Source organism: Lasioglossum baleicum, chromosome 15 (genome assembly GCF_051020765.1).
Source record: "Lasioglossum baleicum chromosome 15, iyLasBale1, whole genome shotgun sequence".
Lineage (NCBI taxonomy): Eukaryota > Metazoa > Arthropoda > Insecta > Hymenoptera > Halictidae > Lasioglossum > Lasioglossum baleicum.
This window is the reverse complement of record NC_134943.1, coordinates 4,185,054-4,212,192: the sequence shown is the minus strand read 5'-3', so window position 1 is coordinate 4,212,192 and position 27,139 is coordinate 4,185,054. Positions and strand designations below refer to the sequence as shown.

The window sequence follows — 27,139 nt, the reverse complement described above, 5'->3', positions numbered from 1 at the left end:
ACTGCTTCACGCTGTGTCCCCTTTTCACGCGGTGTCCCAAAAATTTTGTACCGTCACGAACAATATTTCTCTGGTCAGATGAGTATTTCTCTTACAATTTTTCAAGTTGAGATATTTTTATGATAAAGGACGAACAACACAAATTTCCTCAGAAGAGGATGACTTCAGGTTTAACTTCTAAATTATTGCACGAATTCTCGAGGAACATAATCTTCTTTCTCATTTCCCCAGAAATGAGAAATATCGGGAGACCAGGAACATCAGACATAATTGAATAACATAACGAAAGGCAGGACCCGGGCACCGAAAAATTTGTCAAAACCCGTTGCCCGTCGATTAAGCACAGAGCCCGGGCGCATTCTCTCTCCCGTCGTTCGGGTGGAGTTCAGCTCATTAAAATACTTTTCGCGTAATGGTTCCGAGCGATGCCATCAATTACCCTCGCGCCAGCTTCCGGCTCGTGCGTCGTATCGGAGCGGAGTTTAAGTGAAACATCTGAAATTTATTTAGCGGGCCGAGCTCTTGAAACGGTCAACATAAATTCCAGATAATTACGAACCGCTTTGTGTGTCGCTGGAATCGCTTAAGAGCGCGCGCGGTTTTACCTGAACCCCTTCTGTAGAACTTAGCTTCGCGAGCAACTTTGGAACCGCGCCACAATTATAAAATGGAAGTTGAAAGTTTCGCCCGAGACAAAAGGTGGCGGCAGGCGTCTCGTCTCCGAGGCTACAAAACACGCCACACAACCGCGAAATTAATTTCTTCGCTTAACACACGACTTTTATACGTCGCGCGGGATCTCAAGCTTAAATGGGCTCCGCGTAAGCAACAGAGGATGTACACAACGTGCTCAGTTTCTCTGGTCAGCCATCGCGTGTGTTACCGTCGACGGACACAAAGTGGGGCTGTTCATCCCCTTCTTCGCCACCTCCGTTTGCCTTTTTATCCAGCATCCACCGCGGAACGTCTTCGAAATGTTCCCCAGGATTCTACCAGCAGCCGGGAAAATTGCCGGATTTACCGGCGCTCGTCGAATTACAAGACACGACGGGGCCGAAGAAAGTTTGAAGGATTAAAATTGACCGTGGGAAACGTGGAAATTGAGTGTCCACCAGGTGACTGAATTGAATCCGCCGGCTATCGGTTTCTGCGTACCTCTCTCCTGGAACTGGCTTTTTAATTATCTCCGTGAGATTAGAAATTGATTTTTATTTCGGACGCCTTCTTTCTCGAAATTATATACAGTCGGTGTAAAAAGTATTTGTACGACCTTTAAAACAGAATAACTTTTTTATAATCGTACCAAACGTCTTGATTTTTTATAACAATTAGAAGCATTGGTTTACGAAATGATATGCAAAAAAAATTTTCAAAAAATTATAATTTCCAAGGTTACATGCAAAAATAACAAAGGCATTTTTTAAAACTACTTTATTTGGGCCCTCAATGAAAATTTAAAATATATGTTTTGTAGATCTATAGTATATTTTGTGTGTTTTGTAAATCTATAGTATATTTTGTATATACTCTATTCAACGAGAGAACAATACCGCGTGAAGACCAGTTTCCGTTCGTCGCTGCGCATCTTCGCCCTAATTGGTTCAAGAAAGTGGGGAGTGGATAGTGGAGTGAGCGACGATAGGCTCGCTGCGCCCCTACCATTTTCCAAGCTGCGCGCAACGGTACGGTTCTCTCGTTGAATACAGTGTAGTAGTTACACACGTGCTGAAAATTTCATCGAAATCGATTAACATACACACACGAGCTGCAAGCGGTTAAAAATGGTGAAAATCGTAGTTTTACACGACTTTCGATCAATTTCTGCTTAAAATTCACAGAATCGTATATTTCTTATTTTTGCATGTAACCTTGTAAATTATAATTTAAACTAATATATAATAATGTAAACTAATGCTTCTAATTGATTATACAAAATCATTTAAAAATCTATTTTAAAGGGCGTACGAATATTTTTTACACCCACTGTATGCCAATAAAATAAGTAATGATCCTACGTTATATGAATCGTAAACAACCTTCTGTTATAACTTCACTCTTGAAATTTAAGGCGATTTTAGTCCTTAAAGAAATTGTTTAATGTCGGTGGAGTTGATTGAATGTGAACGGTTTTCGAAAGAAAAAGGTATGTTCCTTTTTCTACCGTTTTACATGATGCACATACATTTTTGAAAAATTCAAATGGAAGCTCTGAAAGCAGGGGTTTTATGCTTTACAAAGAATCTTGAGTATGACTATTACTTACAAAGTTATAGTAGTTTAAATATCAGCTATTTTACGTCTGTATTCATTCTAAGTAGAAATGTCAAGCATTGGTCAGACACATTCGTCAGGCGTGTTGTATTGCAGACAAGAGAATAGAAATTAATTACTCCCCGTTTTCCGTTTCTCTGTTGCAATCAATTGCCGTTTAATAATTAAAAATCCATTTGTCATGCATTTAAATGTATGTTTCGTTCACATGTCAATTCATTCTACACAAAAATTAGTTTCATTTGTAACTTGGTGAAAAAGGCCATTCTGTAAAATAGTTTCCATGGCATTATTAAAAGTTTTAAATAGATTATTTTGAAGTGAGGAGCTTTGTAAATCTTTTATAACAATGAAATTAATGACACAAAGTTGATGGGAGGGTTGGTGCGACATCTCATTAGTATTTTAAAGAAATTTTCAATAAGGTTATGGGAGGTTAAACTTCTCTCCATCCACTAAGTTGTACTTATCTAACTTTTTCCTCTCACTTAAAAATTGCTATTAAAGGCCAAACAATTTATATGGCATATATTAAATGTTTGAATTTCATCTTCATTTTGATCGCGTGATAAACATTGAACGGCGATATCTGTGCCGTAATTGCAATTCCTCGCTTCCACCAGCGTGCCAATTACCGTTAGTAAAGAACTATTAAAGTAAGATTAGTTTAAGATCTTCTTTGAACTCGGGCAATTAATAGTAATTACTGGACTTGGGATTTTTATGAATTGGTATGATAAGAAAATGTGCTAATTTAAGAAAACGAGAATTTTATCAAATCCAACGTTCCCTATTAAATTTATCATCGTAGAGTATATGGGAAGTTAAATAAATTTTTGTATATTCACATTTAAGAACTATTTACATAAATATCCGTTCATAATTAAATTAGAAAATAAAAGTTGTTTTGAAATTGTGTTTCTTGTAGTTTGTTCTTGTCACTACAATTTATTTAGTTCCCCAGATTTCCAATCAAGCGTAAGAGAAATTCTCAGAACGTCGCAGCAATTAACAGTATACAATAGATGACGCATTAATTAGTACGGTTATCAGACGTGTAAAAATACAGAAAATGAGAAACTTGTGAACAGAGAGGGAAAAGACAGAAAAAAATAACTGAAGCGATAAGAACAGAAAGGGAACGAAAGTGGGAAGTACAAGAAGAAGAAAACAACAAATGGATGAAATGGTCACAGAGTAGGAGCAAAATTGTCTGCAACTTATAACAATCGTCTTGAACGTCATATCTCTATAACCTAGCTACTGTAGCTACCGTGCTATATACGTAAGCACCGTATCCAAGATAACTCTCGTCAGTTACAATTTCCTCCGTCTTGCGAGCACTTCTGTTTCCTTCAGAATCGCGGAGATTAGGGACCTGAAGAATAATTCAGAAAGAGAAACCGTGGAACTGCAGAACATTACACAGGAAAGAAATGACGAACTCATGGAAATTTGATCTCCGAACATAAAACGTTTTATATTGTTTCATGATTTACAGAATGTGCTGGCAGTGTAGTTGAATACAATCGCATCACTCTCTTATCAAACTTAAATATTATTAATTTTATATATTAAATATATAGATCTTTTCAAATATTGTATTAATTAACAATGGGATTGCAAACTGCTGGTAGGAGTGGAAGCAGAAGAAAATAATAAAAGCTGAATAAAATAAAATTTTTATTCAATATGGAAATCACACAATAAATTCTTCATTAATTAACAAAGTGATTTCAAACTGGTGGTAGCAGTGGAGCAGGTGAAAATGATTCTCCTCGTAACCACAAAAACATCTTATGCACTATAATGATTATATTTTGGGAAACAAATGCAACTGGCATTGCCATGATGTTTCCTATATTGGAAGGGACTTAATTTGCATCATGACTGGCATTATTATTCTAAAAAGCTAGAATCATGAGTTCTTCATCACTTCTTCCTGGCAGTATTCAGAGCGTTCTGATGGAGTCTACCTCATTTTCTTTGAGCTTGAAGGAAAAAAAATTGCGAGGCTTTTTCTTCGCTCGGAATGAGAAAAAAATCCTCGCACTACGTTCGCCGCGAATCTGGGTCAAGTGAAAGCGTTTGCTTTTATTCCCGATAATAGAGGAACATAAAGGGGCAAAACCTTTTGTCGCTATAGACATTGATAAAGCTTCAAGAGAATATTATTTTTTTTTCGATTATTGTCCGGAATATTCTCGCTGAGGATAACTGCGGGATATCGTTTGCTAACATATAATTAAAAATACGTCGCTGCGACCTTTTGTTTCGACGACAACCTCTTCCGATTGATAAGAAAGCGAGCGAGTCAATCGTCGGAAGGACAGATCAATGGATGGCGTATGAATTGCCAGCTGAACCAATCACTGTTCAACTGCTTGACGAAATTTGATGGCTGCTTAATGAAAAATATTATGCACACAAAATTCATTACCTGCTTATAAATAATTGAATTGAATGGCATAGTTTCAAATCCGCTATTGTAATTGCTACACATTTATTTCTATGTACATTGCAATACACATTTTAAAAGAAAACTTTTTACAATCAAGTTCACGGGTAAGAAATAGAAGAATGTATATTAATAAATATAATAAGTGGTGAAGAATATAATATAATGACTGCATTAAAAAATTACAATGAAGGTAAAAGAAAATGATAAAAGTAATATCTGTTAACCACGGTTCTCTATACAGGAGAGAAATGAATATCAGACCTTCAGACCCAATTATTAATAATTAATACCACAATGGAACCGTGTCAGTAGCATCCAATGTTGGAACTAAAGCTGGTCCGGCAGCTTGCTAGTACACATTGCCTGTCTCAGGTACAAAGTGGGGACATTTCCCTCCTCATCTTAGATCCGTCTGGACACCGTGCTACAAAACTTTCAAGTATACAAGGTGATCAAAAGAGCCTGAGAAACTATATTGGTGTCTTCGTTTTATTATCGGATTCTCGGTCACCGTACGACCGCCGGCGAATCAAATCCTTCCCTTTTACCTTGCTACGTATTCCTCTCGCACAGTAGAACTCGGGTATTTATCTTTGAAAGCAATTCCGGAGATCTGGACGGAAATTCATAAGTTAAACGCACGGGATTACGTCGCGTTAACAGTACTCCATTTTATATTGTAATATGTTTCACTTTTTCCTGGACTGCAACCGCGTCGCCTAACCAAAAACGCGACAAATTGAATATTCATTTACTTGGACGTATTAAACCTGGCTTTTATATTGCCACGGTTTGCCTAAGTGGCGCCATTTATTTCCCTCCCTTGAACAGCTTTCTGCGGTATTCTTGATTATTACGACCAATTCTTGGTTGTAATAACACTTTATAAATGATGGCTTTGTAGCGCTTTAGCTGCTACAGATTTTTTAACGGTAGGAGATTTTTATGGCTTATGCTGTTTTAATGGCGGTTTCATATCCACCCTTTATGTCTTACTTGTATGTACACTTTTATGTGTAGAAGTTTTGCGTTCAGATGTTATGGTTTCTTTGATTTAAACAGTATTGGTGTCTCTGGCAGGATGTTGCAATACCTTTGATACGATTTCTGTTGCTTTTTTCAGCAATGCATTGTGTAACGCGCTGTTTTGTTCCAGTACAGTTTCACAAAATGGACAATAGCACCTTTTTCAATGCCAAATCAAAACTTCGAGCTAAAATCGCAGTTGGAAATTTTTTTGCAAACGAAACTGTCGGCCATCATGTTCCAATATTTGTTGCGTTCAATCCTGATCGAAAAAGAAACACAGTTACGTAATAGTATATACAATACCATATATACATGTATAAAATATGTACAGTTTGAAAATAATTTCATTTTGGAATAGAATCATTTTTTTGATTCCAGATAATAAATCTACTTTTCGTTGTAGAACGGAATATATTAGGTTGGGGAAAAAGTTTCTTCATATTCTCCCGATAGATGGTGTTACCAGGTTACCATGTCATAATTTTATTGCTAAAAAAATGTGTGATGTATCAGTACGTGTGGCACAAAGTTGGTTCAAGCGTTTTGAATCTGGAAATTTAGATGTCAAAGATACACCTCGTCTGGTCGACCCGTCACTGAAAAAGTCGATGAACTCGTGCAAACAGTTGAGAAAGATCGGCACATTTTAACAGTCGTGACATCGGTAAGGAACTAAACATCAAGCACGAAACAGTTCTAAACCGTTTAAAGATGGCTGGATACAAAAAAACAACTCGATGTTTGGATGCGTCATGAGTTAACATTGAAAAATTTAATGGATCGAATTTCAATTTGCGAGTAGTTGCTAACAAGAAACGAAATCGAACTTTTTTTGGAACGGCTTATTACAGATCGTGGTCGAAGCGAGACGAAGCTACGCACGCAGTCACGTGTCGCAGTTTTTCGTCCAGAAATCACAGAAATCATACAGTGACGGCATTATGGTTTCATCTCAAAAATGGCAAAAGTTTGTCGATCAAATCGGCACATACTTGCTTTAATAAACTTCATTTAAAATATGGAAAAAGCTTGATCCATTTCTGCATTAAAATACGAAGAAACTTTTTCCCCAACTTAATATATGTCTTCACACTTGTTAGAGGCTTAAATGCTAATTTATTTATTGCAATGTACTATCAACTTATAGCTAACATTTTGATGAATATTTGATTTGCACGTTTCCTTTGTGTTTTCGGTAGCTTGAAGACATGTTTGCACTTTCTTCGGAATATTATGATTCTGTTAGGTTGAAACATTCAAGGAGATTTTCCGCTTAGTATAAATAGCTTCAAGTTGTGAAATGACTACATTTAGCGAGGTTCTCCATTTAGAATAAATGGTTTCAAGTTGTGTAAGAGGGACTTGCACTTATTTAGCTGCTACTATGGCATTGAACGAGCTTGCACACAACATAACCGTGTCGTCAGCGTATAACAGCGTTTGTTTTAAGAGAGGCAATTATATCGTTTAGAGATACGTATATTAAATAGAACTCCCCCAGAAGAGACCCTTGTGACACTTCTGCAGCAACAAGTTCTTGTTTTGAATGCATATTATACTGTTACCTTGAAATGTCTCTGGGTTAATAGGTCACGCTTGCGTTTCATGCATCAGCTTGCATGTCGTTGCACACTGGTTACTACAACTCGAAAGTAGTATACAAAAATATGGATATTCATCGATGTTAATTTTTGAAGACGAAATTTACCAAGACGTCTGTATCCCTTTTTATTCGAGAATATTATTTCATAAAATAAATTAAATGTTTATTCCAAAGAAGAAGCGGTACACTACAAACCTTTAGTACAATATGTTAAGTTTCAAGTTTCATTGTATTCAAATATATTTCATATTTTTCCCTGAAAAACAATTTAAACAATTCTTAAAATCAAACCAACAACATCAACCATTACAAACAACAGTTTAATCAGCTCTCAACAGCGCCGTTTTCATTTTCGTAAAACCCTCAGCAGGCAATATTCAATTAAATTTTTCTCTAGTTCAGAGAAGCCAGCAAAAAAAAGTCAAAGTCTTACAAGAGCCGTAGCAGCATGAGGCCCCTTGAATTTTTATTACTTAATTTAAAAGCGCGGGGGTGTTAAAAATTTCGCGAAGTCTCAGCAGCCCAGTGTCCCGCGATTAAATGACACGACGCGACACGATTAAGTGACTGTCATGCATATTCATGCTGCGCGGCATTATTAGCATACGTTCATAGTGTTCCAAGGGCGGTGAAGAAGCGGCTGCGAGGGGCTCATTCAGCCAAGAAAGTGAAAGCCCCGCTGCGAACGGGACAAAATAATGAGCCGGCCGCATTTCGCAAACAGCGAAGCTGCGTGTTCGAGTTGTGTAACAAGTTTCTCGCGGGAACACGGTCATCTTCCGTGTCGCTTTTGCATGCTCGGTAATTCACTGTTCGAAAAGTTTCGTCACGCGCAGATGCTTTTTCCGGCAGCGACACAAGTCAGAACCCGACAACTGTGAAATTTCCAACCGATGAAAATTTCAGTTATCGCGTCCATCTCTCCCTCCGAAGCTTTAATGCACCCTCCCTTTCTCTCTCTCTCGGTATTCCTCTAGCGAAATTTTGGTTAACTCATTGTGACGGCTATCGCTTGGGAAACTACACCGGAAAAGTGGTCGATGCTCGCACGGTTAGTAACCCAGGTCGATGAGAGTTTCTAGCGATCAGTTGATTTTTAATTTGCAATTTTTTTGTCCAAGTCTTCGCGCCCCACCGATCAGCTTTTACTTGAAATTGTTGCGGCACTCGATGACCTCGGTGGAGCAGAAATTGCTGGTCGGCTCCTTCCGGTTCCGGATACGCTTTGGAAATTTGATCGCTAATGTTGTCTGTTATTGTGGTGAAAACCTGTCGAATAATCGATGAAGCCTGACTATCAGGTTCGGACAGAATTGACTCGATTTTGAAGGGATTCTCCAAGTCAATTTTAAAACGTGTTCCCGTAGAAATGTTTAATCGTTTGAGGGTTTCAACTGAAGATACAGAGCGGAACACTATGATGGACACACTCCGGTTTAAAAAGAAATGCTCAAGCAAAAAATGACTCGATTTTCCAGGGATTCCTCGAGTTAATTTTCGAATGTATTCGTACAGGAATTTTCGAGAGAAAAGAAAGCATGTCGAAAAGTAGATGAAGTCCGAAAAGAATTGATAATCAAGTACCAAAGATGTACAATAAATAAGGATATTTTTAAAATATTGTGAACAACGTTAAACGTTTGTATAAAATGCTACCTACAATAAATTAATACTCTTGCCAGTACACTTGCTAGACTGGTAATGAAACGAATCAAAGGGCAAAGGGTTAAAATTAACAAGCCAAACGGCAAAGAGGAGTAATTATAACAATTAACTGATCCGTGCAATTCTGATTGAGGATGTAACAACAACCGATATTCCCTTTAATATGAACCGGGTGGAAAACTGCACGCTTGAAACTCAGGTCACGTGGAAAACGGGGTGATTGTTGGAGAGCCCAAAGAAACCGAGTGTAATGCTCGGAAAGATTATCGATATCTTTTATCGGTGCTCTGTGAACCCGAGAAATAAAGACACAGGGTATCCATCAGATATAAATTCGATACGTGCACTTCGTTTCGCGTTAATATTTCGCGAATTGCGCGAAGTACGAGTCGAGCGTACACGGAATCCGGAAAAGTTCTCCGAAACCGCTATCCGTTTCAAAGTATTTCTATTAAATTTAACTTACTCGCGCGATTTTCGGATTGAAACCGAGATTAAATAACATTCTCGACGAAACAATGTTGCTTTGTTGCACGCTCTATTTCTGCACGATGATGGTGCACCTCGTTCTCGGAAAGACGGAATTCACAGGCATACCGACAGGTGAAAACCACTTGGAAATCATAACCGTTGACCAATTCCGGCGAAGGGACCGGAAAACTCAGCTCCAGCGAAAATTTTCGGTTCCACCGACATTTTCAGCTTTTCCATTCTCCGGCCCGACAAGACTATCGAAAACTACGACGATAAAGCGAACACGGAACGTGATGTCGGACATTGAAAATCGACAAGAATTTTTCTCCGATCTTGCATGTTTTCGTCTGGGAAAAATCGCGAAAAAGGAACGTTATTTTAGAAAACAATAGTGTCAGAATAGAAAATTCCCAAAATGCGAATGACAGGAACGATTGTCGAGGCTAAAAAGCTTTTAACTTTTTTTATATTCGACGTGTTTCATTTTTCTATTTCTGGACAATTTTGTTCATACGATTTTACATATCGTTTAGTTTGTACAAATGTTAAGCAGACCTTCTTCAGTACCTTTATACTCATGTTTTGGGATACAATAAAACATCATTGCTAGCCAGTTACTGGTAGCACGAAGGAAATTTTATGTTGCAAGTGTCCAATTCGAAGATTTCGATTTTGTAAATCTATTTACTGTCTAATTACACCACTCACTTCCGCTACAAATCCATAAAATCCGCAGTCTAACAATCACTTTCCAACAATTTTTCACAGATTCGCGTAAACAATTCCCGTCACGTGAAGCGTTGGGGCCAAAGCTGGCCTTCGAACGCGATTACAGTTAAACGAGAACGAAATCTCGTTGTCGAGAAATCGCACGGCCGTAATACGCGAGTATTATACGGTACATGAAATTCAGGAGGTAACGTTAGGAAGGGGTCGAGGACCGACAGATCTCATCTGAATATTTTACAGGCCCCCGCGATGCCGGAGGTGTCGTGCATGCCGGAGTGTCGATGCATAAAATTTCGCGTCACATCCTGCAACGTTTTCGAAGAAAATAAGAGCGAGCGTGAAAACGGGAAAGATACAGACGAGGAAGGAACGTGACGCGCGCGGAGAGACCGAACACAGCAAGTGGAAGAAAACGAGGCCTAAAGGACCAGGAACGGCTAACAAACATTCGAGAGGTCCAAATAAACGAGAGTGGCAACTCGGGAACAAACAGCAGGAAACAAATCACGAGCACGTTCTCTTAAATCGCGTTCAAATTTTGCGCGGTGTGGCAAGTTTTAATGTGGTAGCTTCTTGAAGCAGTTTTTAGTTGGAACAACGATGTACGAGAAACTATTGACACTTTTTTATTTCGGGAATTTCCAACTACGTTGCTGAATTAAAACGAAGATTCTGGAATAAATTTGTTGCGGATTGACAGCGGGGGGGGGGGGCAATGTATTGTATCCTTTGGTGTTTCAGGATTCTACGGAGGGAATATTCATGCAGTTGAAGTACGACTTTATCTTTATATTAATCTATAAATTGTCCAAAATTGACGATTCTGGATGGGGCTAACCCCTTAACCAGAAGAGAGAATGGGACTAAAAGATAATACCTCTGAACGTGACAATAGCTGACAGACTGAATTTTGTAAAGGAAAGAAGTTCCAAGATCGGTCTCGTTTTCTTCGGTCCGACGAAAGGACGATACCGAGATAAAGCTGTGTCGGGGAAAAGGCAAGAATTCCCAAAGAAATGACGCAGAGAAAGGACGTCGAGAACGAAAAACAGAGCCGCGTCTCGAAAGGGTCGTACACGGTTCAACAGTTGAGAAAGTTGCCGGCGGAATGAAGCTTGAAACCCGAGGCCGTTCTTTTGGACGTGTTCAACCGCGACTCCTGAACGAGTCAGAAGGATCGCAAGCGGTAACGTGTCACATTTTCGCATAATCTTCGCATTCGTTTTAACGATGCGGCCGCGGTATCATGCGAGACCGGCTGGAAACCTCGACGTCTCGTCAGCTATGCTTCGAGGTGTCACAGTCTTTTCGTATCGCTCCTCCTGCCTGCTTCTTCATGACGCATTCCGAAAATTTCGTTCTGTGATTCTCGACGTTTGAGGAAATGCGTGTTAAAATGCCATGAACCTTATTTTATAGTCCACAAAGGGCCATTTACTTGTTAATGGATGCTTAGCCGCTTCGAAATAAATTTAACGAGCGCGGATCCTCACTCTTAACTTTATTTTATATAATCCTGCTGATTTTGACCAGAAAATACCGAAAGTCCAAGTTTTAATCTTAGAAATCCACTGGTTCAGAAGTTATGCGTGTTTAAAGTTCAGCGATTTTCACCGTTTTTTATAGTCATGTGGCAGCACAAGCACGCGGTGATGTCGATAATGTAGAGCGGCTATCTTGTAAAACGAATTCAAGAACAATCAAGTGAAAATAAAATTTGATGATAAGAAAAGTAAGGAAGTGCAATTTCGCTTCTTTATCTGCAATCTTGATGGCTGTAGCCATTGCGTTCATTGGAATGTAAGCCACGTTTATAGACTCTAAAGCACACACACTAAAAGACACTATACCACAGTAAGATTGTAGTAAAGATATATGCACATTTCAAAAGAAATTGAGCTTGAAAACACTTAAAATACTTCAACTTTGCTAATTAACATTTTATGTATGAACCACGACATAAATTATAATCCAAGTAGTTATATCAAGGAGAAACGGAAAATTGTACGTTGACCTGTCAATCATAATGGCATGAATGCAGGCCAGGTGCTCCAAAATGTGTGTTGTAAATCAACATAAATTTTCACTGAATGGAGATAAAAATGTAGTATTTTACGAGCATGTGTGCGCAATCAGACACTAAGGGAAAGGGTGAATTTCCGGGGATGTTGCGGCTGCACTGCGAAATCGTAAAAGATTCATGGCGTGGCGGTTCTTTTCCGGACAGGGCGGTCAATGCGGTATCTCGTTTACAGGAGGTCCGCGAGTACCTTTTTTGCAGTCTTAAACGCTTTGTTCACCTTAACGAGAATAGGAAAAGGGACATTTAAATGTTCCCCGCGAGGTAACGCCCCCGCGCGAACGAACGTTTCAACTTCCGCGAAACTCGTCGTTCCAATTCAACCCCCTTCGCCGTCCCAAACAATGCTCCTGGCTCTTTCGGAAGTTTCAGCGAGCCGAGGTTAGCACATTCTGCGATCCACGTAATCGCGGGGAACCGCGCTTTCAGAGTAGTCGAAAACGCGGATGATCTCCAATTTCCTTGCGTAGCGCCGGCGAATATGTGTCTGATGAGGGATAAAGTTTCAACTAATAACTTTATCTAAATTTCGATCAGACACACGCCGGGCTCCGTTTGTTGCAGATGTTCGAGGACGCGTAACTTTGAAAAAATAGTGTCGTGTTAGTCCGTGAATTCGTGCGGTTTTGGAAAATAAGAAAAAGAAACTTCTTTGAACCCTGCTAAGGCGGAGAATTTTCACGATTTTATGGCAGTCGTGGCTGGACCTGTTCAAATTTTTATTCGACAGTATTCTTTTACGTGTTCTTGAACCTGCTTCTTTGAGATCAACGTTGATCTTCCTATTGGACTTGGTATAAAAATATGTAAAAAAAAACTTTTTAATAACCACGCTTATATTAAAATGCACTAAAAAGGAGAAACTAATTTTTTTAGACTAAACTATATATTGACGTAATCTTTGTGGACGCTCCACGGTTTTATTTATAGTCACTAATGTCTAAAAACATTGTTTTCTCCTTTTTAATGCATTTTAATACAAGCGTGGTTTTTAAAAAGTTTTTTTTTATATACTTTTTAGTCTTTTTTAAATGGAACTCAAAATATAGTAATACTGGTATGAAATAGTAAGATATGGAAATACGCGAGATAGAATGAGGGGATGACTCCGAGGGACGACGTCTCTTGATGGAGTCCGAAATTGTCCGAAATGGAACTGAATGAACGGAACACCACACTGTTTGAGGTCCTCCGGTGCGAAATAGGTCAGTAGAGTGGGGATGAGTCGGAGTGGGAACACGTAGTGGAGTAGGGAGCGCTGGCGCGCAGAGTGGGGATCGGTCAACGCGATGACGTACTACCGAGCGTCGCGCTACGAGGTGTGCCGGTTAATATTAAAATTTTTTTTCTCATGAGCGCATAGTTTTTTTAAAAATTTGTTGTTTAATATTGCATTGTTATCCAGTTCTGAGCTATGTTTAAAGTTTCAAGTCTCTAGCTCATCGGGAAGTGATTTAAAATTCGATTACAAGATTTGACGCATACAACGACAACGACAACATCGACAAGTCGGCAAGCTAATATAAGTGTGGGAATAAATAGGAATTTAAATTCTAAAAATTATTATTACATTTAAAATTACTATTACATTCTAAAAATTGCATTGCATAAAGTTACGAGTTTCATTATATAGGCTGGGCCACATGTCACTCCCAAATTTTAACAAATGGGACCGTGAATGGCTCCGAGATTATTGCACACGATATCGATCACTAGCAATGTGGAAATTTAGGGATTTTGTTTGTAATTAGATATTATATGAAGCACGGTAAATTATGGGGTGTTTAAGTCATCATCTGTCTAGTTACGAAATTGTCCCTAACATAAGACCTTAATGATTTACAATGTTTGTCCATTTAATAAACACAGACTCTTTACCTATTAATTTTTATTTAGAAATTATTTGTCGCGAATTCAATGGATTTTATTTTTATTTATATCTAGAAGTTTCAATTCCGGATAAACTTTAAACAATGATTAAAAAATTGTGCACCTTCTATTTTATTGTTAACGTCAGCTTTGAAAATACGGCTTTTCATTATCTTCTTATTTCTCTCTACGTCGTAAAGTCGACAATTCTTATAGCCCCGGAGTATCTAATCTTGCTTTATTAAGCTAACAAAGAAGTCCTTATAAAGAAGCGTAATGTATAAAGTGGTTAAACCCATGAATGTAATATATCGTAAGTTTATACTGAAAAAGATAGTTATATTATATTATAAAATATTGTGATACAAAAACCTCGACTATAGTATGTTCTCTTTTTTAACAAACCCTTGGTTGTTTTAATTATTATCTCAACACAAAAGTTAATTTTACAGCTGTTTGTACCTCAATATCAGTATTAAAATAATTGAAAGAGAAAATGGAATTCCGCTGAGGCTATGTAAATTACGCAAAAGAAATTAAATTTTCGTACGAAGAACGGCGATGTAATTGGCTAATTGTACAGGATTCGAGCATCCGTTAATCGGAACCGCAAAATATTTTCGCAACGATTAATTATAAACACGGCAAACAGTTCAAACGGAGGGAATTGATACATAATTTACCTGGCGCGGAGCGCGATTCCGCATTTATCTTCAAAGTTCCTCAGAAAAGAAACCAACGGCGAGCTGACGGAAATTGCATTGCCGGAAGCGGTACGAAACTGCTTCATAACCAGCTAGGGTAAAAGGAGAAATCACCTCTGCTGAAACCGAACTGGCCCCGCGAATATCTGAAAATTAAATTTACCCCGTTGCTCTTTCGACTGGAAATCTTCCCTACGATACGTATAATGTTCCGATGCTGTCCACCGACGGCTACAGATATATATACACATATGTATATATATATATAGATATATATTCAACGTTCCACGACCTTGTGAGAAAGTCCACAATAAAATTACGAAAAAGTCAAAGTCGTACGATTTATTTTTAATGGACGTATCTCTTTGCGAAGAAAATCGACGTTTTCATAGCGGATCCGCTTTCTGACGAATTGTATCGCACGAACAAACACTGAATTCAATCTTTGGCGTTCCAAAGATATTATTCTCAATATTTAATTTAAAACAAGTTACTTAATACTTTCTATCTTGTTATCACATTATTTAATATTTTCTACTTTCTATCGGCGTAAAAGGTTACTTAACATATTTTACATCAGCGATTATTTCATAAAACTCTCAGAATCTATAATTTATTATTCTGAAGAAGCTTTTTTTTTTAATCATGAACCAGAAAGTCTTCTCGACGATTGATGTGTAAAGGTTTGATCTTATAATAAAGTTTATTTACTAATAGAAGAAGTCTAACAGAACGAGTTATTTTGTCAATTCCCATGAAAGTAAATCTGCTAAATATTAATTTTCCTACCACTTGTTGAAATTTCGAGAAATATATTTGCGAGTTGTTTGCCACCTCTAGTAGCAAAGCAAATGGTTCACGTTTAAATTCAGGTACGAGAACTGCACGCTGGAAATGTCGTTGTGCGAAGCCAAGAAAAGCGTTCACGCGAACACTAATTGTGAAGGTATAAAATTGCAACGGCGAAGCAACCCAAGAGAATTTGCAATTGAATCGGGAACATGGACACGTCTTTACTGTTGCTGCGCAACTTCACTATCTCATTTGTACGTCTTTGCACTCAATTAAGAATTTGTACCCTCTCTTGTAGGATCGCATATGAACGGTAAAAGAAGAATTATTTTTAGGAATATTTCAATATTTAAATTCATGTTTTATTGAGTAATTGATATTACCAGACTGCGGATCTTTATGCAAAATAAAAATATTCTGCACAGATTGCGAGAAGTAGAAATACAATAAAAATTGATTTCATCCCTTAACGTCTTTGTTACGTTAAGACCAATATAACAATATTCTTAAACAGGGACCAAAGATAACAGTTCGTCTAAAATTTTCTACGATGAAAATCATTAATAAAAAGTTGATTATTATTGAAATTTAAGATAATCTACACAATATATAAAGAAAAAAATTCGAAGAACAAAATAACTAAAAAATATCGATTTTTGACTTTTTGGTTACAAGTAACATTTATTAGTGTCCAAAAAATTGGGTAATTAAGAATTCAAAATAGCTGGAATGAAAAATAGACTAGCTCGTCCCTGCCAAACTATTCAAAATAAGGAAAGATATCTATAATAATAACTTCCCTAACATTATCCACAGGAAAGACCAAGTACATAATCACTATGCGACTTAGAATTGGCCACTCAAATATTACACACCTCGGCTGCTCTTTACTTTACCAGACTCAAAGTTTGTGCCTTTCTTCTATGAATAATGATGTATTTGGTATGTAATCCAGTAGATTTGTACCCGGCGCGGATGCAGATCGAAGTTTCGAACCTCTAGGATCAATAATTGAGGAGCTATGGTCGCTTAAAATCGAGCATATTTCTAGTTTCTTAACAGGTAAGGGCGACGCCATATTGGTTTGTAGTGACGATCGCACGCCGCTTACTGAGTTGGTTAGGATTAGGTCGAGGGGAGGGCAAGGTAGCGGCTTGCGGTCGTCACTATAAACTAATATGGCGGCGCTTTTACCTGTCAAAAATGTTCAACTTTAAGCGATCATAGCTCCTCAACTATTGATCCTAGAGGATCGAAACTTCGATCTGCATCCGCGCCGGGTACAAATCTACTGGATTACATACCAAATACATCATAATTCGTAGGAGAAAGGTACTAATTGTGAGTCCGATAAAGTAAAGTTTACCCCACACCTGTATAAAATCACGAAAAACTCTCCAACTCCCTGTCCCCCGTGTAACATACCACTGTCTATCGAACATATCCTTTTCGAGTGCCCAGCCCTTCAAGCACAACGACAAGCCCACAAGATTCTAACCAATCTGAGTGAATGTCTCAACGACCATTGCACTCGTTCTTACCTTCCTAAAAAAAGTAGACCTATACCACATAATTTAATTATATCCAAAGTCATGTATTATCGCGCTAACAAAACATTCTATTTACAATTGTATACCAAAAGTGGTCGCTAATGACCTCGATGGTAATGCGACCTTTATAAATAAATAATATGTATATAAGAAAAAATTTCAAAAAATGCTTCTACTGGTTACGCTTTTGCTCGTTTGGAATTCTTCACCGGTCGATTTTTTTTCGATAAAGTTTGTGTCACGGGGTCGCCGAATGAAAAGCGAAATGTACACGCGATGATTGGTCAATTATTTCCTGGAGGTGAACTGCGACAATTCCTCGAGGACGAATCGGTCGCGGGACAGTTCGACCTAATTAAGGGACCGATTCCGAGAACTGGCCGTGTCGATCGCTCAGGGTGTCTCGCAGGGGCCGCGGTTTATGACAGCATTGTTCCGCGGGACGGTAGATGTCTAACGGTGCATCGAAACTGGTACACGAGTTAATTGCGACTCACTCGTCGTTTCGCTTCTACAGAACAATACGCCAGTTTTACCAAATGTGAAATATCATGTGTCAACTACGGAACTTTATGGAAATTTCCATTTCAAGGACGAACTGACCAAAACAGAAACTACATAACCCGCCCGCACCGTTCTGCAAAATTCCACCCAACAATATTCTGTTTTTAATACTAAATTCGCGGAGCACTAAAAGTGACCATTTTACATTTATGGAATAACAAAAATGCATTCGTTCTGACTTTTAATGGTTTCCATTATAATATCTAGAGAAATGAAATCATTATATTCCGTAAGAGAGTATTTTATGGACTTACTTAATTTTTCTTATATTTGACCATACAATATTTTTTATTACTTACAAGAAGTATTTGAATATTAATAATAATTGATCGGTTTGAAATGACTCCTGCAAATTTTTGTGATCCTGTTAGAAAATGCCTGCAGCTGACTTAATATTTAGGTGTTACATTTTGTAGAATAACTTCGGCAATATTTAGTTTTAGTAATATTGTCCAATATCGTCGAACTTTGAAAAACGACATGGCTGAGAGCGTATTTTATGATTGTTTTGGCAGCAGATTGTCCAGGCTATTTTATACTCGGGGGGGTTTATGACTGTGTTAGAAGCTGAATGGCACTTTCACAAGCACTATGCTCTCTGGTAGATGAGCACGAAGAGATGCCTGCTGCTGAGTCATGTATTATACAAGTTATCAGACATGTATAGTAGAATTACTTATTTAGCGAAATTTCTTCAATTATTCAAGGACTGCACCTAAATAGTCTGACTACACGTAATTTTCCCGTATAGTCGAATGAATTATTAACAGGCACTTCGTCATGACCTGTTAAACTAACCACGAATGTGCAAAACATTCTTTCGGTAAGAAAAAGAATTAAAAATTACAACAGGATAAAAAATTAAGTTTGAAATTTTGATTATTTATTAGCAGAGTCGACTGCGAATTTTATGGATTTATAATTGTGAAATTTGAATCTCTAAAGAGACAGCAAATGTGCTATTATTTAAACATGTATTTCGACGTTTCGATCTCTATGTGGATCATTTCCACAAAGAACATTTTAAAGAACATTTATTCTTTGTGTAACTCATAATTTTCGTTTAATTTTCTTTCCTTTTCTTGTCACAGCAAGCAAGTGTACTATTTTTGTTTGATCCTTTGGATCTACACGGCTGTGTTATAATATTTTTGCCAAATTATAATTTTCTTGCATTATTTTCAGACGCAATAAATGTTCTTTGTGAAGATGATCCACATAGGGATCGAAACGTCGAGACAAATGTTTAAATAATTGCACATTTGCTGTCTCTTTATAATTGATCGAACCTGGCGCCGAAATCCTAAATTCACATATTTATGGATTTATGACAAATATGAATAGATGCAATTTAGGACAGTAGAAACACAAACAATTGGAGAATGTGTTTTGCAATAGACGAAGAAAATTTTTATTTTGCATACAGATCCGGAATCGTTGTCGGAAACTCGTAACAGAATTAATTAAACTCTTGCGTTTTTATAAATAACAACAATGCGACCAAACGTATCAATCATGAATCCCTACGAAGTCGTGATGACAAACCAGGCCACGGAATAAACAGACAGAGACACATCGGTGACAGTGCAGTTAAACGCGGGGTGACGTAATATGCTAATACATTATTATCGTAATCTGGTGTGTGAAATAATTACATTTAGTGTCAGTACGGCTTGAAATAGACTGCGAAAGATTTGATCTGTATTTAACAGTAATTATGTATGTATTCCACAAAGAGATAATAATTCAGTGATCCCGAATTATTGATCAGTAATGTGTATCATGAATTAATTACGTTCGACACATAATGCGTCAATAATTACTACAAATTGGACGTAGCATTACGATAAAAGTCATCCAGATAAAATCGGGTTCGTATATTTCGATCGGCGAATCCGGCGGCTAGAGAGTCGTCCGCAGAGTTAGGCGTTGACGTGTCATTATGTTACGGTCCGATTACGTCAGTCAAGCGTTCCTAAAGCAGATAATCGCCATTTGTCAAGATAAGTAGTTGCGGTCAGTCATATTGCGTCGAACAGAGCCGCAAGCACCTTGCACCCCTGTCCTTATTACCTTGTAATTGTCTAACTGTCTAATTGTACTAGAAAATCGTCTTAATGTAGCAGAAAATTATTACAACTCGTTAAACCATTTATTTGAATTATTCAAGAGAAATTCTCCATTTTAATTACTTTCAAATGTATCAATAAATAATTCATTGCTTTTTGAAAAAAGCATAGCTACAGGGAAATTTTAATTGATAAACTAATTCATGCAACGTTTAAAATGATTCACAAATTGTACGATTTAATAATATTGTTAATGATCTGTGTAAAAATGTGTGAGTGTCCATTTCCATTTTAATGTATCTAATAAAGTAAATGGAATATTTTGTTAAGCGAATGAAAACGTTAATAACGAATATTTCGTGGATAGTAATAAAGGTAATTTTTTAAACTGAAAAATCATAATCCTGCTTCGTAATTACCCCTTATTTTGCCTTATGGCATACGTAATCATAACCGTGTGGCCGACACGAAATAAATGCTATTGGGGAATGGATCCTGCCGGAATAATAAAGATGATAAATAATTTGCCAAATTAATCGAACGCGAAGCAATCCAATATTTTTCCAGATCTATTTGCAACGAAATTGGAATGCTCGGAATATCCTCTACTTTTCCGCGCTCGTTGGTATTTCCCGGCTTACCAATGTGTACAGCTTTAATTTTAAATTACACAGTATCTGCTTCAGAGAAAAATAATTCCGAACGGCACACATGCGCGGGCGTGCTCACACAAACACACACATACGCGCGCGCGCGCGTGCGGAATCGTGATTCATGCGATCCGAATATGTTACCCGACAATGACGCGAAATGTTTCGGCTTTACCGCACGCGTGTTTAATAAATGGACTAAATAAATAAATTTCAACCGAAATATGCACAATCATAGCCGGCGATTTTACTGCCTCGTCTACTTTAAAACGAAACCGAGATACCTGTTAATCAATAACTAAGCCGCCTGTACTGTGAAATATCATTTTTCCGTTTATGCAATTTTTATTTTTCGTTTGTTCCATTTACGAGAAGAATGAGTAGTAGAAATTTAAATCAGTGTCAATATGTAATTTTCAATTTTTTTAAATGGTCAAAGTAACTCTTAAGTAATACCCGAGAATCAGAAAAATTGTTCTAAAAATTAAATCGAGGCTTTAGATAAATAATTCTGTTTAAATTGACAGTCGGGACGTTTCGTTAATATTCGACGAAATTTCAAATAACTAGTTAATGAGGGTATTTATTATCGAAATTAGATCAGGCACGAGCGAATTTTAGCCGTGTGCACGTTAATATATGTACCTAATGACACACATTATTATGTGTATATTTTATTGTTATGCAAGTATTATCACATCCGGTCCATTTTCATCAGTAAGAGCTTGCGCGCTCCATTAGCAAACATTTTCTAAAAGGAGTTATGAATAATTGAATGCATTGCTAACCGAAACCTGATCCGCATCCAACGATATTTGTTTACGGTTTACTGCATTTTAAAAAGTCCAGAGTTTTGAAGCAGTGCATGTGGCTTACGCTAATTAAATTCAAACGACTGCAGATAAATAACGTTCTGAGTTATTTAATGCTTCCGACCTGTGGAGATTGCGAACTGCCTGGTATTGGTTACGGAAACCCTAAATTTCGCGAACTTATATGGGACGTGGAGCGTTCCGAATATATGTGATATGGGTTGCGTGGGAATTGGAAAAGACATAACATACGGTGTTCTGGATTGAGACAAGTTTTAACTGTTCGACGTGGATTTGAGGAATTCCGAAATTTCTGGTGTTTCTCGAAATACGAAACATCCGGGGGTACTCGGAAACGACGGTCAATTTCTGTAAATTGTCTGAAACCTTAATAACGCTCAGAAGTGGACAATTAAATTGATATTGATCTCGTACGGGTCAGCGGAAATAACTTCGGACTATTCTATCATTCGACCTTCCATTAATTCGATTAGCTTCCTTAAATTCCAAACTAGTCCACAGTTTGCAGCGTGACGTAATTGTACTCGAATACGAAGTGGAATGAACCTGTCCATCGAAGGAAAAAGGATCAATATAATACCAACAAATGTTTCTCTTTCTAATCTTAATCTATTCCTGAAGGATTGTAACACGTATGGAGCAGTAGACATCTTATTTCGAAACTGGTAATTTATATTCACTAAATTCAATTTCCTAAATGTGATAAATGTATTTTACATTAATACTAAAAAAATAAAGAGTAATGAATAATTACTTGATTGAATAAACTATGTGTACGTTAAATTGTATATTATTGTTTAGAAATTCTCAGTATTTAATGTGAATGATACAGTACACAAATTATGAAGTAATAGGATTATATCAAAAAAGCATAAGTCAATAAATAAACGATTGTAATTTAGGTGTTGATGCAGTTCGAGTAAATTCGGTTATTTCAAATGCTACAACTTTCCCATTTTCGAATATTACAGAATTGTTATCTCTGTTGGAATCATTAGTGCTTTACGCTGGATGCAAACTGTATTTTCATGAATTGAGGTATTAATAAAGTTATAATGCAACTAATTGGTGATATATTTGCTTCTAACTTCCCGAGCCAAGTACAAATCTATTTTTGACTAGCAGTCTGTGTATCGTAACGCATAAATTTAATGTTTTACAGCAGTTTTCCAAAATTGTAATGCAATCACTGGACAAAACATCCTACATGAAAAATAAATAGAATACTAATTTTATTGATTTGGAAAATTTGTTTGCTAGTATTTTTAAAGCAAAATATTGTAGGAGCACTGTATCACAATTTCTGAAGCACCCTGTACGCGAGATTACCGTGTAAACGACTTTTGCATACACTATAAGTTGGAAATCTACTTCACGAAATAGCAAAACATTTTCTGCCTTCCTACTAGTTACGAAGAAATTTCTGGGATTTTACTTCGAGTCAGAAATTATAAACGAACATGTAACCAACCCTCGACTTTCCCAAGGTTCAAAGGTCTCTTCGAACTCAGCCATAAACAGCTGGTATAGATTTTCCTCTTAACGTTCACTATTTAACGATGGAAGTTAAAGTCACTTACACTTGACTTTAAGTATGTGTCACGCTAAAAATGACGTATCCTTAAAAATTAATTATCCAGACAAAAGATCGTTTCAGATATTTATGCCATTACAGTAGTCAGGCATAGCAAGAGACATGATGAACTTTTCAGGATTCCATTTACGTGATTCAATCTACAGATTGCAACAATGCAATTCAGTCATTATATCAGAACGAAGATTTCACATTTCGATTCTACGATAGAATTATTTACTCCGTAGCGGATATTAAATTTCTATTCTATCGACTGCCCTCCTTCTGGCTGTTACCATTTACTAAATTAAGAACACTGTATTATATTATTCTCCTTGGTATCGATCCTTCTTTAGTAAGTATTGATTACATAAGAAATTTAATGTACAATATTAAGAGACGTCTTAAAAAAGACATATTTAATTAAAAGAGGAATTTATTAAAGTGATAACTTGTTCAAATAATAACTGTATGAAAAAAGTAATGCAATAACAATTAAGTTTTCTATTATAATTTCCTAACGAACTTAACGCAATTTACAAATAGTGCAATAAATCGCGAAAGAATAAGAAGAGAATTCTTCATTTTAAGGGCCCTTTCCACCCTGAGAGCCTCCATGCAACAAAATTTCGCGAGAATCGACGCACACGACTGGTGCAGCGTTCCCTGTCAGTAGTTTCCACAACAATGCAGTATTTATGGTGTGTCGCGAAGAATACAGTCATGATTCAGAGTATCATTCTTCAAGTTTAGCCTGTCCCCAAAGTATTCACAATCTCCTCGAGAAGTTTCGTGGTGGTGGTGAAAAAAATAGGACAGGGGCGAGACAAGCGAGAGAAATGCATTCCCACCTGACCATTTATCACTCCTTTCTGTTCCAGGATTGTTCGAGACGGACGGTGTGCTGATTCCTGGCACGATGTGCGACCTCGAGTTTGTCAGTTCACAGTCAACGCCGCAGTACGGACGATTCTACTCGCCACGGTACCCGTCCTCTTACCCAAAGAACATCCGGTGCTCGTACCTCTTCCGGGCAAGGTAACTAGGCTGACCTACTATTAAGCTCGCAAACTGATCCCGACATAATCCATATATAATGCATCCCGAGACCAATCTCGAGTCACGCCATATATCTAACGTTCTCGCGCATTTAACGGCTCCAATCCGTAATCCGGTTGCCAGTTAATTAACATCCGAGCCGCGATATCTTCGTCTTCGTGTCTTAGATAAAGATCCTCGGCCGACCTCAAATTGTTCTTGACTGATCACTCGTACACTATTTGTCTTATATGCCAGAGTTAGTAACCTATCACGGGCTGATGGAACTTTGATGTTCAACATGTTGACAGCTGTGGCTATTTCTAATATCATAATTTCAATCTACATTATTACATTTTGGGTAATTATACAGAAAAGTACTGCCCACTCCGATTTTGATGAAATTTAAATATGTTATGCAGCAACACATTCTGAACAGCTTTTTCCTTCTACAATATAGGGGGTCGCTTTTAGTTTTCGAGATATTTGCAAAAAACTATCGCGAATATTATCGGCGTTTGTTTAAATTTTGACGGTGTGGAGGTGAGAGAGAAAACAAGGTCTCACTCTGGTCATGTATATATATAGGGTGAGCTTTCAATTTTGAAAGAATACTTCTGGATTTCCGTATGTGCGTGGTCGGGCCGGGCTTACCACCACCTAACCCTAACTAATTCTGATCTCATGATTTTTTCATTACTGGTTCAAATTCTGTATGACGGCTATATAGAATGAAAAGACTATGCGATCAGAATTAGTTAGGGTTAGGTAGTGGGGGGCGGAGAGGGCCGGCCCGACCACGCATACGAAAATGTGGGAGTAGTCTTTCAAAACTGAAAGCTCACCCTATATATGTATGTATGGTCAAGCAATATGTAAACAAACGCCGTGCCGGGACAAGCTTACGTTACCGCGGAGCGTGCAAGAATACGAAAAATTCAATACAGTATTAGCGATAGTTTCTTGCAAATATCTGGAAAATTAAAAGCAACCCCCCTATATTGGAAAAGGAAAAAGAGTTGTTCAAAATGTCAATATCTATAACATATTTAAATTTTATCAAAATCGGAGTGGGCAGTACTTTTCTGTATAATTACCACATTTTGTAACATAAATGTATAATTTAATGGCAAAAATTAATAGATGTCTTCTATGAAAATTTTTTAAAAATGTTATTTTCATACACATCATAGATAATCCATAAGAAAAAAATTTGAAAAGCATGTTCGATATACTACTTTGTTTACTAGCTTATAAAAATTATTAGATTTCCAACTGGATAGTCTATTACTTGACCAAATCAATACGAAACACAAGTGAAAAAGTCGAAAGTGAACATTGTTGAAACCTGTCTGGCATTACTAAACTCTATTTAAATAGCCATTTCTCGTAGAGATAATTTTGTTACGGAGCGCGACAGTTCTCTCTTGTCACTAGAAATTTTCCTGTTTCCTGACCGACGCGTAACTTTCCTTGTTTCTCATCTCCGCTCCTTGTTACGTTGATTGTCGAAAGTTTATGCCGGGGTCTGCTGAGCGTTTTCGTTATAACCGCATAAAAGGCCGGACAGAGTGAAAAAGAGGGGCGAGATGTGTTGGCACGGGGATGCCGGAAGTGCTGGTATTCTTAAGGCCGGATCTTTGAAATAACTGTGCGACTACGTGGTAAAAGACGCTGATAGATGATACTGGTCCCGGTATGTAGTTCACAAAAGACGCGAGAGGTAGACCTTGGAACTTTGTAGTTCTTAGATTGTTCGTTGTGTCAATTATTCAGCAAACATTCACCCCTGTTCTGCTTATACCTTGTTACTTTTATCTTATTAGATATTAAGAAGTTATTACAAATACAGGATGGTAACATTTGAAACAGTAAAAAGATTAAATTCTAGAATGTCAATTTATGTACAGTAGGTGTACAAAGTATTCGTACACCTTTTAATAACTTTTTTGTAATTGTACCAAACGACCTGATTTTTTATAATCAATTAGAAGCATTGGTTTACGAAACGACATGCAAAAAAGATTTTCAAAAAATTATAATTTACAAGGTTACACGCAAAAATAAAAAAGGCATTTTTTTTAAACTTTTTTATTTGTTATTTATACACATGTTGAAAATTTCCTCGAAATCGATCGACGCAGGAAAAAACGACACGCATCGAAAGATGTACGATCCTGTGGATTTTAAGCAAAAACTGATCAAAAATCGTGTAAAACTACGATTTGCACTTTTAGCTCGTGTCTATGTTAATCGATTTCGATGAAATTTTCAGCATGTGTATATCTAACATAGATCTACAAAACGTATATTTTGAATTTTCATTATGGGCCCAAATAAAAATGTTTAAAAAATGCCTTTTCTATTTTTGCATGTAACCTTGTGAATTATAATTTTTGAAAAATCTTTTTTACATATCATTTCCAATGCTTCTAATTGTTATAAAAAATCAAGACGTTTGGTACGATTATAAAAAAGTTATTCTATTTTAAAGGGCGTACGAATACTTTTGACACCCACTGTATATCTAACTGATTAAAATGTTTAAAGAAATCAACGTTATCGACATCAGCGCGTGCTTGCTCAATATGGTGGCGCCCTTACCTATCACAAATGGTGAGAATCGCTGAACTTTAAATACTTGAACTTAAAACTTGGATTTTCGACATTTCGTCGTCAAAATCTATAGAATTCTGTAAAATAAAGTAAAAAATTTCTGGTTTCCTCAGGTGCAGTTTTACGAGAACGTATAACAATAAATATGAAATAAAAGAATTTCAGAGCCGTTCGTTTCAGTCATAATTAATTTCAATTTTTCTAAACTGGTTTGTCAAAGTTTTAATTCTGATCAAATCTGGACTAGTCTAATTATTTGTCCGTATGGATTGCAACTTGAATTTAGTAAGAATGACGAATGTGTAGGTACAAATGTATTTATCGTGGACGGACTATGAACAAATCATTATTTTTAGTGGTGACTCGTGTGCTGTAAGATGGTTGCTCGTACGCAGTAAATTTAACCGGGGCGCGAAGCCAATATGCAGATATGATTTCCGTAGTATTGTGGCTTTCGCTTAATTGCAGTAATTGTATCAAAGTTGCGTTTGCACTTCAGTATGCCCAGCATTTACGGCGGCGGTGCGACGCTCGGCGCATAACTATAAACCTGACGAATGCGCGCGTAT

The 27,139-nt window shown here is 37.2% G+C and overlaps 1 protein-coding gene across 1 annotated transcript in view; it reads left to right on the top strand.

Moving 5' to 3' along the window:
- Positions 1 to 27,139, top strand: part of Sol1 — a 667,060-nt gene that overhangs the window by 262,594 nt on the left and 377,327 nt on the right. The window contains exon 5 of the mRNA XM_076439137.1: positions 23,798 to 23,954. Within this exon, the coding sequence (XP_076295252.1) occupies positions 23,798 to 23,954 (157 nt within the window). The remainder of the gene's footprint in view (positions 1 to 23,797; positions 23,955 to 27,139) is intronic.